Source organism: Epinephelus lanceolatus, chromosome 2 (assembly GCF_041903045.1).
Source record: "Epinephelus lanceolatus isolate andai-2023 chromosome 2, ASM4190304v1, whole genome shotgun sequence".
NCBI classification, from domain to species: domain Eukaryota; kingdom Metazoa; phylum Chordata; class Actinopteri; order Perciformes; family Serranidae; genus Epinephelus; species Epinephelus lanceolatus.
In genome coordinates, this window is record NC_135735.1 from 31,063,351 (window position 1) to 31,081,771 (window position 18,421).

At 42.6% G+C, this 18,421-nt stretch overlaps 2 protein-coding genes across 2 annotated transcripts in view; one reads left to right on the forward strand and one right to left on the reverse strand.

Annotated features, from left to right (window-relative positions):
- Positions 1–689: 689 nt before the first annotated feature.
- LOC117259696 (uncharacterized) lies at positions 690–8,738 on the reverse strand. The gene is made up of 16 exons (XM_033631359.2): positions 8,525–8,738; positions 7,518–7,646; positions 6,146–6,474; positions 5,605–6,027; positions 5,077–5,499; positions 4,691–4,958; positions 4,252–4,401; positions 4,075–4,145; positions 3,703–3,779; positions 3,384–3,444; positions 3,198–3,273; positions 3,018–3,068; positions 2,647–2,888; positions 1,357–1,578; positions 1,132–1,220; positions 690–1,038 (listed from the first exon to the last, which is right to left on the reverse strand). The coding sequence occupies exons 2-16, from the start codon at positions 7,522–7,524 to the stop codon at positions 939–941; spliced, it is 2,589 nt and encodes an 862-aa protein (XP_033487250.2). The 5' UTR covers positions 7,525–7,646; positions 8,525–8,738; the 3' UTR covers positions 690–938.
- Positions 8,739–14,272: 5,534 nt separating this feature from the next.
- kif26ba (kinesin family member 26Ba) overlaps positions 14,273–18,421 on the forward strand; it is a 126,615-nt gene continuing 122,466 nt past the window's right edge. Inside the window, exons 1-2 of the mRNA XM_033622806.2 lie at positions 14,273–14,925; positions 17,510–17,902. Coding sequence (XP_033478697.2) covers positions 14,866–14,925; positions 17,510–17,902 — 453 coding nt within the window. The 5' untranslated portion in view covers positions 14,273–14,865. The remainder of the gene's footprint in view (positions 14,926–17,509; positions 17,903–18,421) is intronic.

Genomic DNA, 18,421 nt, shown 5'->3' on the forward strand with positions numbered 1-18,421 from the left:
CTTTGAAGTGAACAAGTGAGTGGCTGCACTGTCTTTCTCCCTCACAAACGACTCCCTCTCAACTTCCGGATCAAATAATCTGAAATTAATAGATACAGAGTAAATTAAAGCAAAAAACAAAGAAATTGAAACTGGCTCGTTCACTCTAAAGAGCCGGTTCAAAGACTCGGCTTGTTCGCCGACGGCACATCACTAACAGTTACTATTCAAAATATTGCTGATTACAAAAGGCGCTACATCTGAATATATTCTATTCACTAAAAAGTGTATATGTAGACTATAACATTCATTCTGTTGCTTTGCATCTTTATGCCGTGCAGGAATGCCTTCTTTTAGCATGGGCTTTTTCCAGATAATTTTTTAGCCCTCTTACCCAGTTTATTTGTAATGCTCAATGTCAGACCTGAGGAGACATCCGCAGGTGCGTTAATGTAACCTCAATCACTCACATTAGAAAAGTAATCAAATGTAATAAGTGACGTTCCTTAAGTAATTCAAATACTTAAATTATTTATCATATTTTTTACAGGGTGAAGAGTAATCTGTAACCTTTCTAACACTGTTTTTTATTTGGAACTTGTTGGTCATTTAGTGCGTGAAAGCATTCACTGCTGGGAAAATAGTTTGTAAAACAATAATTCTGCAAAACAAGCACACATTCATATATAGACAATAATTTTCGTAATGTATAAGATGAGCATTTTTATTATGATTGTAGACATTATGAACCAGCTTCAATATTTCCCCCATGTTGCACAGCTTTGAAGCTTAAAAATCACTATGTACAGTGTTTGATCATAAGAAAAGGCACGGGACATTTGGATTATTTTAAGACCATTTATCAGTGATTGTAAGGCAAGCAAATACTGCTACATTTGTAGAAAAAAAGGATAAAAAAATATACAAAAATACTTTACTGTTTTACAATACTCAGTCTTCTAACTGATGGGGTCAGAGACGATCACAAGTGAAGTGTTTTGATGCTGTGACTTTTTCCTTATCTGCCGCTCAATCATCAAGTCAAACTCCTGTCTTTCCCTGAAATGAAAAATAAATGCAGAAAAAAAATCCACGGTCACTGATCGCACTTAGTATTTGCTGTAGCATTGTCTTAACTCACCGAGCTCTTACCTGTGACTTATACATCGACCTTTAAGGTACTTTTCCTCTGCCTTTTTTACCGAGACGTTGTCCACCCCAGCTATGGCGTAGATTATGGCCTGCACAGGAGGATAATAATCTTACAACACCTCTACAACATGAACTGTAACATGCATATCAGAAAACACTTTGCTTTTATCAGGGAAAAAAAAACCAACAACACAAAAACAAGCATTGACTAAAGCTTTAGCTCACCTCAGGGAGAAGCACATCCAGGACAAAGGGGACACGCTCTATAGATTTCATCTCAGCCAGGCAGGGGGCAGTGGTCACAGCTGTTGCATAGAGCTCACTCAGGTACCAGTAGACCTGGTCCAACTGCTGGTCATCTTCCAGGTATATGTTCACCACCCGCCTCCGTCGGGAACTCAGGAAGGAGCAAAGCCATCTGGACTGCTGCTGCCCACGGATCACAGCCTGTAGGGAGAGAGACAGGAAGGATGGGATTATTTATCCAGTGACAGTAGGGTTGCTACAATATGAGATTTTCATGGTTCAACAGTCGTCTAACAATATAACATGATTTCACAGCATACATTATTGAACAATTATCATCACTATCAGTTGCAATGTAGGCTTTTTGGGGGTTGTACAAATGCTTTAATTGAAAACTGAAACCATTTTTTAAAAGGAGTATGTGGAAAAAGTCTCCCTTTTCTCAGTTTAGTAGCACTTTTTTCCAAATACTTTGGATATGCAAATGTACATAGTGTGATTGCCATTAATTTTCATACCATGGTATACCTTGAAACCAGCATACAGCTGCAAATCTAAGTGACAGGTGCTCATCTTGCAAGCTTTATTTAAGTGCTTAATACAATGACTATCACAACGATTAAGCACATTTACTCTCAGATGTCTTACTACTGCTGCAGAGCTTCTACCCTCAGGCCACAATAATCCTGAATGAAGACCCTGCCTAAGACCCTACACGCCCCTCCAAATACAAAATATTTATTGTTACACTGCTTTAACTACACAGTTGATAGAGCTGACAGATTACATTTCATTGCAATTATATCCATATGATTTCATGTGACAGATAAATAAACTGATTGATGCCAAAACCTCACAATGGATGTTTCTCTTGCACTCTGAAAGACTGGCCTTGTTATGTTACAGTCATCAGCCAAACTGCCAAAATATAATTTGAGCAGGCAAATTTCATGTCCAACTGACCTTTCACTAAGCCCCGCCCCTTTGTGATGATCTGACAAGCTGTCGGAGTAAGCATGGAGCCCACACTGTCACTAACTGCACTGCCTGAAGAAATATTATCATATTTGTGGAAAAATGAAAGAGTGATTCCAGAGAGAAGCAGACAGAGGGGTCTACAGTCTGTGTTTGAAGGATATATCCAGGATGTCAAACTGACTCAGCAGCAACAACAGGTTAAAAAGACAAAGATAGTTAGAAGCTAAAGCCGAACTATTAAAACTTTACAATCAAACAATGCAACAATGCAAGAAGCTCCAGTGAACGTACCAGAAGGCGTCCTTCCACCATGCGCTGCTTTACTATGAAATGTACGAGCTTCTCATTGGCACGGTTGTGGGCGGCATGACTCCGGTCTGGCAGCAACCTCTTCGAACTTCTGCTGACCTCCTCATGCTGTTCACTAAAGCTGTCCTCCTTATGATCATCACACGGCGCCTCCATCATCAAATCAGTGGTGATGGTGAGTCTCTCTGAAGCTGCCTGTGGGTACGTCCTCCTTACTGGATAGCCTGAAGTAGTTAGAGACAGACGGTAAAGAGCATTGTCAAAACCACGTATGGCTCAGGTGTACTCAGATCGTCATTCCACAGTGGCCTGATATGCAGTGGTGCCATATACGATGACAGGAAGAAACTTACTCATGTCATGAGCAAAGTACTCGAGGAAGGAGCCAGAAAATGAGCCACATGCTGCAGAGACAAAACATGATTAGTAGGCCTAATGCCATTAGTGTCACAACAATACTGTTAAAATATAATGCATGCATCACTGTCCTTCATCAGTGTCTGTATGAACAGGAATAAATGGAGAATACTTACCGATCCGTATTCTGTAGTCTGATATGAGCTCCAACGACCACACAATGGCACTATCGTACTCTTCTTTGGCTTTTAACTATGAGACAAAATCATTATGAGAGACATAAAATACTCCTCCACTGTGTCAGGACAACATTATTTTTTTATTTTAGAAAATTGAGTGCATAGTTCATAAGCAGTTCCTACCACCAGCTGATCAGCTTCTTCACAGTCAAATGGCTTCAGGGTTTTCAGAGGCACAGTGAACCTTCCAGAACACAAGCATATGACTATAAACCAAACTCTATTTAAATACGTCCATTTGTGAGGCCCAGTTTAATGATATCTGACAATACAGGTTATTTTACAACCAAATCTATTTGCATAGGATGGCTGCATGGCTTTCATTCATGTTAAGATCCCCATTAGCCGGGTGTTCTATATGACCTAGGGATCCTCACACCCGATAAGCGTGCATAAACATTAACCAACAAACCAGTGAGAAAAAATGCATTTTATTTCCTACCCTTTCTTTTTGTGAATCATTGGGTCATCAATGAGCATGATGCTGGCTTTTTTCTGTTTACGATGCACACTTTTTACCTGCAGAGAAAAACAATGCAGATTTGAAACCCTGACGGCTTCCAGCGTTTGCTATTTTGTCTTGTATCTGTCTTGATTACAGGCCTTACTTTACGTCACCAGTATTTCAACCAATGATAGACTTTAACTTAATTTCCCCAGTAAACATCATCCACCTGTCATCTGAAGTTCATGCGAGAGTTTGGAATTGCTATTCTGAATATCAGGCAAAAATCTCGTGTATCGTTCAATTTAAAAACCTTAAAAAATATGTGCTCATGAGAAATAAATCCTCCACACAGCCTTTAACACTTACCAATGCAGGCCAGAATGGATAATGTCTAAATTTGTGCCAGACAAACACTCCCTCTGTGATGGACGGGGGCTCTGAAAGACAAACACAATCAGCTCTCAGTATACATGTGCACACAATCCAGTCCATAACTAGCCCTTGTAGAGTTTGTTTGCATTCAGTCACTGCAGTCGCTCTCACTTTTGTCTGACTGCATCAAGAAACTTGGTAGCTCCTCGTCCTCCTCCTCCTCCTCATCACTTCCCTCATCTTCTGGGAAGTCCAAAGATGGCAGCTGTTCCTCAGGGCAGCTCAGCTCAATCGATAGATCTGAAGACAGCAAAGACTCGTCTTTTGGGGGTGGGGTGGGGTGGACAGCAATACCACAGAGTTAGAGTAAACAATCTTGCTCACCTGAATTCTTAAAAAAGCATGCTGCTCTACAAGCGTAACTAGCTGCCCCGACTCACTCCACACAGAGTACAACACATTTGAAATGGATCCTGCGAAAATTGTGGTTGTGCACAATTTATCATGCTTTGGATTGTGAGGGTAATGACCTCCTAAAACACACAATGTCTCAGATGTCTTAAAAGTATTATGGAGACTCTACATGAGACAGATACAAAGGAGACACTACCTTGCTCTGCTGTGTCAGCTGTCTTCAGTTCAAATCTTGGTCGAGAGCGTTCAGATGACTGAGTAGTGCTATCCTTCTGTAAATTCCCCTTCTCCACTTTCCGCGTCCTGCCTCTCCGTGGCTTGGCTGGAGGACCGTTGGTTTTACTGCAGGTCTGTGTTTGCTCCTTTGTCACCCTTTTTCTAACCTGTCTCGGCTGGGAGGTGTGTATACTCCTACTTCTGCTTTGTGATTTTGATTTGCAGCGTGGCAAGTCTACCTCTGATGTCTAAAACAGAACAGACATCAAAAGGAGTTTTAGAATATGACTGATATTTACTGAGCAGGAAGAAAAAACTGTGGGCTCACAATGCATAAACAGTATCAGTGAAAATACAATCAATCACCTTTAACTGTGTGATGACTTCGGTGTACTCTAGCTCCGCTTGATTTGCTCCATGCGGAGACTCAGAGATGTTGGACAGGATGTCAGTGGAGGAGCTGTGCACTGGTGTGGAGGTCAGGAGGGCTTCTTGTGTCCGTCTCTTTCGTCCCCTGCCCCTTTTTGGAGTGCTTGATGAGGAACTCACAGTGGACTGGCTGATGATGGCAACATGATTGCCTGGCACAGCATTTGATTCCTCTGTGCCCTTCTCCACTTTCCGCGTCCTGCCTCTCCATCGCTTGGCTGGAGGACCATTGGTTTTACTGCAGGTCCGTGTTTGCTCCTTTGTCACCCCTTTTCTAACCTGTCTTGGCTGGGAGGCGTGTGTACTCCTACTTCTGCTTTGTGATTTTGATTTGCAGCGTGGCGAGTCTACCTCTGAAGTCTAAAACAGAACAGACATCAAAAGGAGTTTTAGAATACTGAGCAGGAAGAAAAAACTGTGGGCTCAAAATACATAAACAGTATCAGTGAAAATACGATCAATCACCTTTAACTGTGTGATGACTTCGGTGTACTCTAGCTCTGCTTGATTTGCTCCATGAGGAGACTCAGAGATGTTGGACAGGATGTCAGTGGAGGAGCTGTGTACTGGTGTGGAGGTCAGGAGGGCTTCTTGTGTCCGTCTCTTTCGTCCCCTGCCCCTTTTTGGAGTGTTTGGTGAGGAACTCACAGTGGACTGGCTGACGATGGCAACATGATTGCCTGGCACAGCATTTGATTCCTCTGTGTCCTTCTCCACTTTCCGCGTCCTGCCTCTCCGTGGCTTGGCTGGAGGACCGTTGGTTTTACTGCAGGTCCGTGTTTGCTCCTTTGTCACCCCTTTTCTAACCTGTCTTGGCTGGGAGGTGTGTGTACTCCTACTTCTGCTTTGTGATTTTGATTTGCAGCGTGGCAAGTCTACCTCTGATGTCTAAAACAGAACAGACATCAAAAGGAGTTTAAGGATATGACTGATATTTACTGAGTTAGGAGGAAAAACTGTGGGCTCACAATGCATAAACAGTATCAGTGAAAATACAATCAATCACCTTTAACTGTGTGATGACTTCGGTGTACTCTAGCTCCGCTTGATTTGCTCCATGAGGAGACTCAGAGATGTTGGACAGGATGTCAGTGGAGGAGCTGTGCACTGGTGTGGAGGTCAGGAGGGCTTCTTGTGTCCGTCTCTTTCGTCCCCTGCCCCTTTTTGGAGTACTTGGTAAGGAACTCGCAGTGGACTGGCTGACAATGGCAACATGATTGCCTGGCACAGCATTTGATTCCTCTGTGCCTTGAAATGAGATGGCGTCTGCCTGTGTTGTTGTTTTCTTTGTTAGTGTCTTTTTAGGTTCCCCTTTCCTTGTTCCTCGAGATCCACCTGAAACATTCACAGATATAGCTGACTCTGAAAAGCTTCTGCAGCACTTACGCCCAGTTCAGACCAAAGATTCGCAACAAGACAAAACTGTTTTAGAAGTTGCACTGGCCAGTCTGAGCTCGACTCAAGCCGGCTGATGGTGTCACCTGCAACTCAGCTGGTCAAATTGCCAGCAGCTGTTTTTGGGAACACAAAGCATGTCACCTGTTTATACAATCAGCTTGTATTGAAGTCTGCTGGTCATGTCAAAATGACCGTAGATGGCGTGTTTGCTTGCTGCGGCAGGTGCTCTATCCCCGCCGAGCCCTTTGTTTCCGTCCTCACGGTGTGCTAGTGTTGTATGGTGGGCTGCTACTGCCGCCCCCATGCACACATTCTGTTTATTTATATTATATTATTGTGGCGTATTTATTATGAACACAGTCCATCTGATGCTCATTTTGTTTGTTTTTTTGCTCTGTCATCACTAGAGATGCACCGATCCAGCTTTTTCAGTTTCGATACTGATCCCGATGCTGGGGCTTTGAGTATCAGCCAATACCAGATACTGATCTGATACCATGGTTGACCTAAAAAGCTATATACCTTTACATGTAGAACAGAAAACAGTAGTGATGTAGCTCGTGTTGCAATAGATTTAAAGGGAAAGGATCGCCTCAGGTGTAGGTTGCATTTTCTGATACTCGATCCATCTATTTTGATGATATCGGGCTGATATTCGATCCAGATATCGGATCGGCGCATCCCTAGTCATCAATACTACAAATGTTACTGTAGCCAGTATGTCACTATCACTATCCTCATTCATGTTTGTAGAAGCTACGAATTATATTCAGCTGCAAAATAAGCCTGAAAATCTGGAAATCAGAACAGAAGTACAGAGAGTTGTTGCATAGAGATGATACACTGTCTCAACTAGTTGCATTGGTGTGCAGGTTTTTAAAACATTGCAGAACGGTGTATTGAAAGTTGTTGCAAGTTTCCAATGAATCTTTGGTCTGAACTGGACTTTACAGAACTCAGAAGATCACATGTTGGGTTACCTTTCATTGTTGCATGAATTAGTGTAGCCTTTCCCTTGGGGTCATTGGATCAGAAGTCTACTGAAGTGTCGATGTGGGATAGTTATCAGGGCCGATTTCCTTCACCTGGGGGGGCGCCAGGGCTGACAGCTTTGTGACAGAGGAGACACAGAGAGGAGAGGATGAGGGAATGTTGTTGAATCAACCTGCAACATTTGGGCGCTACTTCCGCTTTGGGCCATGTTGGCAATGGGATGAATGCCATCCTTACTCTGCTTCTGTAAGCCTGACTCTGCCATGTGAGTTTGTTAAAATAGGAACGCCTGTGGCTATGGAAACGGGATCAAAACGTTTTGCAAATTGAGGTGACAAGCTAGCTGACGTTAGTTAACTATCTCAGTAACGTTACCGTTATGTTGTTAGGGAGTTAAATAAACAACTGTCTATATGTCAAAGATATGGCACTACAGTTACACCAGCAGCCCCTCCCCCGCTAACGTTACATTCCTGGAAGCAACAGTTGGGTTTTATCCTCACACGACCTAACAGTTACGAATTTCACGATAAAAATAACGTCACATATGCGCAAACACTATGCTAAAACAACAAAAATATCAAAGTTAAACGTTTTAGAGATAGACGACTTCACGCGATAGTTGGAAATGTGACTGGTTGCTAACACAAACTCTCGGAAACATCATCTCGGTTGTTTATGTAGCTAGCATGCTAAGTAAGTAAACAAACACATCCACAAAAACCCCAAGTAATGCACGCAGCGACAGTTGTTTATTGTTGACGCATATTACGTGACATAAACAGAAACAGCCTGTCAGGTCTGCACGGTGATTTAGTAGTTACAGCTACGTGCCAGTAACTCAGCGTAAGCTAAGTTTTAGCTACAGGAAGCTAACTCTCGCCACAATCCAGCATTTAATGCGATAGCTGCAACATGCACGCGTCCGACCTGATCTTAACTTGCAAACGTGATTGACAAGTTTTCCCCAGGCAAAACGAAAATAGCAGCTCACCTTAAAAACGTTGATTTCTGTTTAGATAGTTAGCTCCCAGCTTCAGTAAAAACTGTAGGCATAGTTAGTGGTGCATGCACACATTAATTCACTGCTGCTCGCGAACTGAAAGGATAATCCCAAACTACGATAACGATCAAACATCAACCGTAGTGAGAGCAACATGTCGCACACCCAATTCCTCTGGACAAGTCTATACAACAAATCTCACCACTAGTTTGTTGTGGTGATCACGGATCGTACACCAGCCTTAAAGACAAGTAGCGCCACCTACCGTCCCGGAGTGCGCAGATTAAAAAAAAACTGAATATCCTTCTTTTGTTTGGTTTGCATTTTTAATTTATACTAACTATTTGGGACCAGTAGGACCTGGTAAGTACAAAAACTAAACGTTGTCAGTGATGTCTCAAGGCAACTGAATCGAACGCAACTGGACTTGGTTTTGTCTTAGAAGACGTTTCACCTCTTATCCAAGAGGCTTCATCAGTTCATGCTTGTCTGACTAGGCTGGAACTAGTCTGACAAACTGGTGTGGAAGCACCCAGGTATTTAGCCTTTGGGGAGGTCTTCACAAGGCCAATGATGTCACTGGTTCGTTAGTGCTCCAATGGTGTGTCAACAGTCGTTGAAACTCCTGCTGCAACGGTTGTCACTGGAGTCGTCAGAGTCACATGAGGCCATTTGTGAACGACCATTGTTTTTAGAGGTTAAGTTGTTAAACCTCCTGGGCAAGGATGAAAGGACAGCATTATAGGTGGGGGATAGGTGGTGTCGCAGACCTCCTCCTCTATTGAGAGATGGCTTTTCCAATTTCACATAGATGGCTTCTTTTACACCTCTTTCAAACCATCTGTCTTCCCTGTCCAAAATGTGCACATTGCTGTCTTCGAAGGAGTGTACTTTCTCCTTGAGGTGTAGATAGACAGCTGAGTCTTGCCCTGACGAGTTAGCCCTTCTGTGTTGGGCCATGCATTTGTTTAGTGGTTGTTTTGTTTCACCAATGTACAAGTCTGGGCATTCCTCACTGCATTGGACAGTGTACACTAGGTTGCTCTTCTGAGTGTGTGGTGTACGGTCTTTTGGGTGTACCAGTCTTTGTCTGAGTGTGTTACTGGGTTTGAAATACACAGGGATGTGGTGTTTGCTGAAAATCCTCCTGAGTTTTTCAGATACCCCAGACACATAGGGGATGACAATGTTATTGTGCTTGCTCTTTTCTTCCTCACCCACCTTGTTCTTTCTGGAACAGGCTGCTGATTTCACAAAAGTCCAACTGGGGTAACCACAAGTTTTTAGAGCCACCCTCAGATGTTCATGCTCCTTCCCTTGGGCCTGAGTGCTGGTAGGTACGTTATCAGCTCTGTGTTGTAGGGTCCTGATCGGTGAGCCCATGGCACAGCCATGTTTCTGTCTGTAAAAATTGCCATTGTATTTGAAATAGGTAGTGCTCAGGCAGAGCTCCAGTAGTTGGCATATCTGGTCTGGGCTGAGCTTGGTTCTGTCATGGAGGGTGTTGTCGTGTATCAACCGTTGCCTGACTATTTCCAAAGCCTCCATGGTTGGAATGGAAGTGAACAGGGAGGTCACATCATAGGATACCATGGTATCATCTGGATCCATTTTTTAAACCTCTTACTTTGTTCACAAAGTCTATGGAGTTCTGCCTTGAGATAACTATGACCTGGATGAATGAGAATATCCACAGGCATGTTGTCAGTGATAATTAGAGACCAATGTCCTCAAACAGGACAACAGTAAAGTCCAGTGTCCTCACACAAGATGATAATAAAGTCCTTAAGTCCTTCCTCATTAAGTGTCTTTGCTTGTTACTAAAATTGATCAAAATTGTTGCCATATCAAACTACAAATATTATTAATAACAAATAAATAATAAATAAAGTTTCAACCATAAAATGTGATCAGGTTTTTGACCTCGTCCACTTTTGTGTCGCGATTGGCTACAGACTGATTTGACTGAGATTGCTGCCATCTTGTTTTTACATGGAATATTGTATCATACTCTTAGTCTAAAGTGTCCACGAACAAGGACAACAGGTCTAAGTTAAATAGAATTAAGTATAAGGTCAAGAAAACCCGAAATGTGATGTCCTCAAATTAGGACACAAGGTCTCAGGAGGATATTATGATAAGACATGAAAAAAAAATCCAGCTACTCAAATTCTGTTTAATTTTCCATTTTTGTTTGGTTCCCCAACATTTTTTTCTGGTTTAATTCTCTATTAGGCTATTGTCTATAATTATCTCCTTGGGATTTTATACAATACAATGTATAGTCCTATGTTTCACACCATACAGTAGCCTACATATTTTCACAACATCTAACTAATAAAGATCCTTTTTCTTTTAAAGGGTGACCTCACCCATTTTCAGAATTCATACTTGCTTTATTTCTGTGGTCTTAGTTAGTTCAAAAATATTGGTAAAAATGAACAACTCTCCCAAATACAAAAACTAGAGTGCTAAAACTCAAATTTGTGATATCATAGGGTATAAAGTCTAGAGCTGCTCCATAGACAATGAAGTAGGAAAGGTGTTACAGATGACACTGAGAGCACCCAGGGGAATGTTCTGAGTATATTTTTGTGTCAGAGCTGAGAACACTATAATAGAATAAAGCTCATTTGGGTATAAAAAAAACATACATTCTGTGGGTTCACAAAATTAGGCTCCCATTCATTGTCTATAAAGCAGCTCCAGATGTTTTACCCTACAACGTCACAAGTTTGAGACATCCATCTCTGGTTTCTGGCTTTGAGAGAGATCAGCTCATCTTAAAAATATATCAAATATTGATTAAACTTTCCATGCCTTGGAAATAACATATTGGAATTCCTAATTTAGGCAGCTTTTCCCTTTAAATGAAATGTAGAGTAAAGGCTGCATGCCCAAGCCGCAGGCTGCTGTGTCCTACAGCAGACCCATAGGACTCTACACTGAATCACCTTCTTTTCTATGAGATCAACATCCTTCATTCAGGGCTGTTTACCTTGTTTGCCTTCAGTTCCTTCTGCCACTCTTACTAATAATTTTCTATCAGTCTTTGCCAGCTTTTTTGTGCTCATTTCAATCAACACCAAAAAGAGCAGACAACAAGCAAAACTGTCTCATGAACATCATGTATTTCCCTGTAGGGACCTTTTCTCTAACTGTTTGCATTGTTGATACATCCCTATGTACTGCAGCTGAAGCAGAGCACTGTTTTCAATGGTTTAATTGGCTCTACCATTTAAAGGCCTACATTTTTTGCGGTTTCAAATCTGACAGTGAGCCAGAATGCATAATACTCTGGAACCTGAAACTGAAGCAGCTGAATAGCCGAATGCTGAATTCAAGCACTGCTAATTTGATTGTGCTGAATGGTGCCTCTTTTTAGGCCTGGTCTGTGTGACAAAACATTTCCTGGTGCCATTTTTTATTTCACAGAGTTCTGTGAAGACAAAAATAGTGAAAAATGGCATTATTAACATAACATGTTTAAAGCAGTCCAGCACACTCTTTATTTCATCAGCTTCTGTGTGTCTCTATGACAACAGTAGAGGGCACTGTGTAACCACTCAAACTGCTCTCTGTCACAATACAGTGGTTCCTAAGAACACTTCAGTGAGTTAATGCATGTGTGTCTTCCCTTTAACAATTAATGCAGAAAAACTACTGCTCTTATATTGATTTTACACTCTTCCAAAGGCTTGGACTTGGTATGCCACATACACTTAATTCAGTGGAAGGACCTTTTGACCAAAACCCTGACTGACTGGAATGATTGCAGGTCACTTTTCTAAAGTGCATGTGGGTCAAGGAAAAAGAGGTTACTGCAGGAGCTCAAATGTGCACATACCAAATGTTCAAATATTAGAGTCATCATGACCGATCCAGTTGCCTTGTCTGCCACCATCCATGTTCATGTCCCCAAGCTTTACACAACATCCATCTGTAACTTGCTAATTTTCTTCCTCTCCACCCCCAAAAGGCTTTTACCTTATCAATAGTCTACTTCATTAAAGCAGGAAGTGCACAGAGACATAACCAGGACTTAAGGAATTCTCAGGACATGAGTCCAAGTTAAGTCAAATTACATAGTTTTTACATCATTTTTTCAGCTGTTTGGGTCAATAATTCAGTTGACTGTTTGATTATATTTTCTGTAAATCTTACAGAAAAATCTCTAATTTTTTTTAAGTGGGGTTGTATGAGGTACTTATTCATAGCCAGTGTATTACCCACAGTAGATGGCAGATGGCACAGCCCCAGTTTGGAGAAGCAGGCAGGAGTACTGACACAGTGGCTTGGCAATGTACACTGTGGATGGGGGTTATCAGCAAAATGTATTTTAGCAACCTTAAAAAGGCCTACCTAAATAATCAGTATCAGTCTAAGTGGATGCTGTACTGAGAATATTTTCACTGCTTCCACTTGCCATCAGGTAGCAAATTGATAATGACAGCAATGATGAAATGCAGCTTACTGTGGAGACAAGAGGATACCTTCATGGACCAGAGTATACAGAGGCACTATTGCAGAGAGAGACTGAATGGGCCAAAAGAGAAATGCAAATAGGAATACAGAAATCCTATGGTTGAGAAAATATAGTGCCAAAGAAAAGGGCTGTCTGACGGCACTGTAATTTGGTGAACAAAATCCAACACATTCTCACTCCAACCTCGTCACATATAGATGTTTGGTCATGGACCTTCCAAGTCCAGATACTACACGTAAGGTACCGTGGGTGTGTTGGTCGTTGACGTTGTGGGATGCCATGTCAAGTTATGCCTGTTACATGCATTGTCTTCTTTCAAAATACACTTCCTTTTTTACAGGACGTTTAACGTTTAAATACAGTCTCTTTCAAAATAAATGCACAACGTCAGTACAATGTAAACTGACTTGTTTTTTCTCCAACTAACGCACATGGTTGGGTTTAGGCAACAAAACCACGTGGTTAAGTTTAGAGAAAAACAACAGGGTTTGGCTTTATAATCTTGCAGGACGTGAACACTCTTCTGCCAGGTGAAAGTCGGGTCTGTTGGACACCACCTTAATTTTTTTGTTGTTGTCCTGCTGCATTTCCCCCAGACGTTGAGCACTGTTAAACCATAACGCCAACATACTGTGTATCATGCCGACCTTAAAGGAGGTTTTTTTTCATCAATGTCTGACGCTGCAAGTCACTGCCCAAGTGCCGGATTTTGATGTCTTCGGAATGAGACCAGATTGAAAAATCTCAATACTTCACTTGTTAAACTGATATTGATTTCTTGGGGGGTTGGCCTTTTTGTAAGTGACTAAATACGTTTTGCTGCTGCCCCAATCTACAGCAGTACATTGCCTAACTTCTGTGATGGTAGCCCTGTCTGCTTCTCCAAACTGGAAGCAGGCAGACTGTCATCTACTGTAGGTAACACACTCACTATAGATAACCTTTAAAAATAATCTGAACTGTCCCTTTAATATGTCCCCTCAGGATTGTCCTGAATGGCAGGTAGAGTCAAGAGTTCCTTTATCACACAAACGCACACTCACATCATCCTAACACCATCCCCAAAGTAATGTTCTAAACCTCCATCCAAAAAGTCCAGTTTCCTCCCATCACACAGACAGCTGTTGTCTACCTGCCACTCAGCTGGAACCACTGGATGAGTATTGGCCTGTGTATGATGAGGAGCAGGCTGGCCCCGCCCTCATCCAGATGTGCGCCTCTCTCCTGTCTCCTCAGTCCACTGCTGGCTTCAGCGCAGAGCGGAGCCTCGGGAAGTCAACAGGAGGGTGCGGAGGGTAACAAGTACAAACAACCCGTCCCCGCAGTCTGCACCAGCTATATCTCACTCGATCTAATGAGTCGTGACTTTGTTAGCCCGTGAGCCGGGATTTGCTCCAGGGTGGGAGTGTGTGTTACCTGTGCAGCGTCAGACGCAGAGCTGATGGAGAGAGGCAGGGCTGAGTCCGGAGCGCTGTTGAGCAGAGAGCTTCATTGAGCGCAGAGCAGACTGTGCTGACAGGGAGCGGTCTGCTGTCTCTCACGACCTGTGTGATTTCCCAGTTTGTTTCTTTTTGAAGAAGGGATCCGAGGGCTTTCTCCAGAGGCAACAACCAGTGGAAATAGAAACCCATTCAGAATTTTTTTTGTTTCTTTGCGGCAGAATGGGGATGTAACCGGCTTCCACATGCATTTGGAAGTGGCGTGAGGTTGCGTCCAGATTGAGAAGAGCAAACTGCAGGGGTGTGTGGTTAATTGAAATCGATCCGGTGGTCTCATTTTGAATGTGAAGCAGCAGCAGAGGTTGTTTCTCCTCTCCTCTCCTCCCTCCCCTCATCTCACCTCCAACATGACTTCACTGTCGGGGACCAAGGAGAGGTCTGTGAGCAGCCGGAGCAGAAAATATGGGGTAGGTTATTCATTCAAGTAGCCCAGGGGTGGACACACCTCTGTTACAGTCAAAATGAAAACTTATTGATGCATGCACTTCACCTCACCCATTTTTAAATAAAAAAAGTAGTCTGCTCACCCTTTCAGGCAGATGTAAACAGGAAACTCATGAAGAAAGCTCATTATATTTGTGCTCATGCTGTTGATTGACTGCTTGTGAATTTCACATTTCGCACATCACTGCTTATAGTGTCACAAGAGTGGCATGTATTTGTATTATTCTCCCACATTGCTTAATTATCACTAACTGAGGACCAATCAGGTGTCACACTCGCACCTGTGTCACCGCCTGCCTCCCACAGCCTAATTAGTGTTAATCTATAACATAGGGCTCACATTATACCCACCTCCTCACTTGGAGATTATTGAGCATTCCCACCTATCAGCCTACTCACTGCATCCTTATTATAGCCTTTGTGAGGGATTAAAGTAGCTATAGGACCCAACCTCGCCAGCCACCACCACATCAATGGCTCTGCCCTCTCTGACTGGATTTACCCAGCTGCAAAAGATCTAATTTTCAACTCCTTGCGGCTCATTTGATGTTCCCATGTGGCTATACGAATAGAGAAAAATAACACAGGTCTCCACACAGAATCTGAGTTAATCCTATTTAGATGGTGATAGAAGCATCCAATATGTTGATTGCTGGGCTGGGGTTGCAGCACCATAACAATAAATGTTTAACGTTGCCTCCTGTATGTGAGTTTTTAATTGTCAGAGGATGTGATTTAATTCCCCAATATTATTTTACACTCCCTATCTACCACCCATTGTGTGTGTGTGTGTGTGTGTGTGTGTGTGTGTGTGTGTGTGTGTGTTGGCATGATATATCATGACTATCCACTGTGTGTTCAGTTTATGAGTTTCTTTCCAAAACAAGATATTCACCATCTATCAGTTGTTGGCGTGTATAGCAGGGGAGAGTGGGGTCATTTGGGACACGGGGGCAGTGCCTTTTTGGCTAGTTAGAAAGCAACAATGTGGGGTACCCATACACAAACGCTGTGTCCTTGCTGCAGCAGCCACAGGCAGCCCCCCCAAAAAGTAGACACAAAAAAGACAAAGGCTTTTCCCTTATTGAATAAGACCCACTGCAAAGTTACTAAATGACTGCTTACTGCAGGAACTTAATGTTACTGTAAATTTCAACCCCTGGGCACAATTTGAATGTTCAACTATTTAACTTTTTTTTTTTTTAATCTCTCAAGTTGCTGTTATTGACAAACTCAATAGCCTATGTATACCAGTGGACTACATGTAGCCTGTTGTAGCCACATTGAGTTGATAGGTGCTACTGAAATGAAGACTTAAGAGGATAGCCCGTCTCCATATCTCAGTAACTTATGAAAATATAACAATTTTACAAATGTTTTCTTTTTCTCAGAGATATGTGTCAACAAGTGATATTTGTAAATATAAGGTGTCTTAATTTAGACTGCAATTTTTTTCAATTTAAATTTTTTTTTTTTTAGCGCAGAACAAGGTGTCCCAGCCATCCTGGGGTGGCAGAATTTTGGGATAATGCACTCCTTGTACATTTTATGATATTGAGCCTTTCAGGTTTGTGTTGGGCTCTAAAAAACTTGATAAACTGTTAGCATTGGTAACCACTTATCCTATTGGGGTCGCAAGGGGGCTAAAGTCTATCCCAGATGACACTGGGCGAGAGACGGGGTACATACACCCTGAACAGGTTGCCAGACTATCACAGGGCTGACACATAGAGACAGACAACCATTCACACTCACATTCACACCTACGGACAATTTAGAGTCACTAATTAACCTGCATGTCTTTGGACTGTGGGAGGAAGCCGGAGTACCTGGAGAGAACCCACGCTGACAAGTGTAGACCATGCAAACCCTACACAGAAGAGCTTTCCCAACCCCCAGGGTTCGAACCAATGCTAACCACTGTACAACCATGCTGCCCTAAATTGTTAGCAGACATTAAGGCATCACATTGTTTGCATTACCATTCAAGTAGTCTATGAGCAATGGAAGGTTATTTTATATTGCTACAAAAATGACGCAACCAACCCCACTCTCCCCTAAGCATGGACATTAAAGCTATGAATAAGGCTCATATGTTTCAGCCAGAATCATTTGCTTTTGATTCTCTTTCATGAATTTCAGATTTATACATTGTGTGCAGGACTACAAACAATGGATGAATTGTTAACGTCAACAATATATGTTGAATAAAGCCAGGTGGATATAGTGAGCACACATCATTATATTGCTTTACAGGCAAAATGCAAATAGCTTGACTTTTAATTTGCATGATACAAGACACATGCCCTCACCCCCTCCCCATTATTTTATTCTCATTCCTGTGCAACCTGTTGTGTGCATTGGGATGATCGGGATGTTGCACATTTTCATAAAATATAGGCTTTTCATGGAATTGCAAAACATTTGGGTCCATTATTAATTCATATAATTATTTACTCCTGCTGTTCCTTTGATGACATGCCAAAATGCTAGACACGAAGAGACCTATCAGTCAAATCTTCTTCTTCTTTTATTTTATTTTTGCAGATGCCTGACACCTCCCCAACCAAATCTGCTTCCATCTTCCCGGACACATGGTACCGAAAGGCCTATGAGGAAAACGCCCGCTCTGGCACACGCCCTGCCCCGGAGGGTGCGGGCTCCATGCCGAGCTCCACGGGCACCCCGTCCCCAGGCTCAGGAATCTCCTCACCAGGGTCCTTCTCTGGATCACCAGGGACCATCTCTCCAGGGATTGGGACAGAATCGCCTGGTTCACTGGGTGGCTCCCCTGGTTTTGGGACAGGATCACCGGCCTCAGGCAGTGGAAGCTCCCCTGGTAGTGAAAGAGGGATATGGTGTGAGAACTGCAACGCTAGGCTGACAGAGCTGAAAAGACAAGCACTGAAACTGCTCATCCCTGGACCTTACTCCAGCAAGGTAATAACAAGACTGTCTGCTTGTCTATGGTGTGTATGAATGTGTGAATGTGTGTGTGTGTGTGTGTGTGTGTGTGTGTGTGTGTGTGTGTTAGGCTTCCTGTTGTGTCAGCCAGTGGTGAGCTGGAAATGCTCAGTAGCACAGCTTCCAAAAATAACTTGCTCCTTCATTAACTGTGGCATTTAGACAGTGACACATATTAACTTGGTTGCTCATGAAAGACCTGGACTCTAATCATTCCCTTGCTTACTGCATCGCTGTGTGGACTGAGTTATTGTTCTCATAAATCACAAGGATGCTGTAATTTGTCCAGCCCTCATCTGACCAGCTGTGGGAGAGAGCAGAGACTGAACAGCCTTTGGGATTTAGGATAATTATTGTATTTGAAGCTGTAAATCAATTACTGTTGCCAAAACCAAAATAATAGATGACACAGGCAAGACTATTTGGATTTTTGTCTTGGAATTCTGCAGTTTACCTGATTGATCATATCACCGGAATCGATTCGGCTCACTTAGT

Coding starts and splice junctions, on each gene's coding strand:
- LOC117259696 (XM_033631359.2), bottom strand. Junction 6,028..6,145: donor AAGTCATCACACAGTTAAAG/GTGATTGATTGT, acceptor GTTCTGTTTTAG/ACATCAGAGGTAGACTTGCC. Junction 4,402..4,690: donor AGCTGACACAGCAGAGCAAG/GTAGTGTCTCCT, acceptor CACCCCCAAAAG/ACGAGTCTTTGCTGTCTTCA.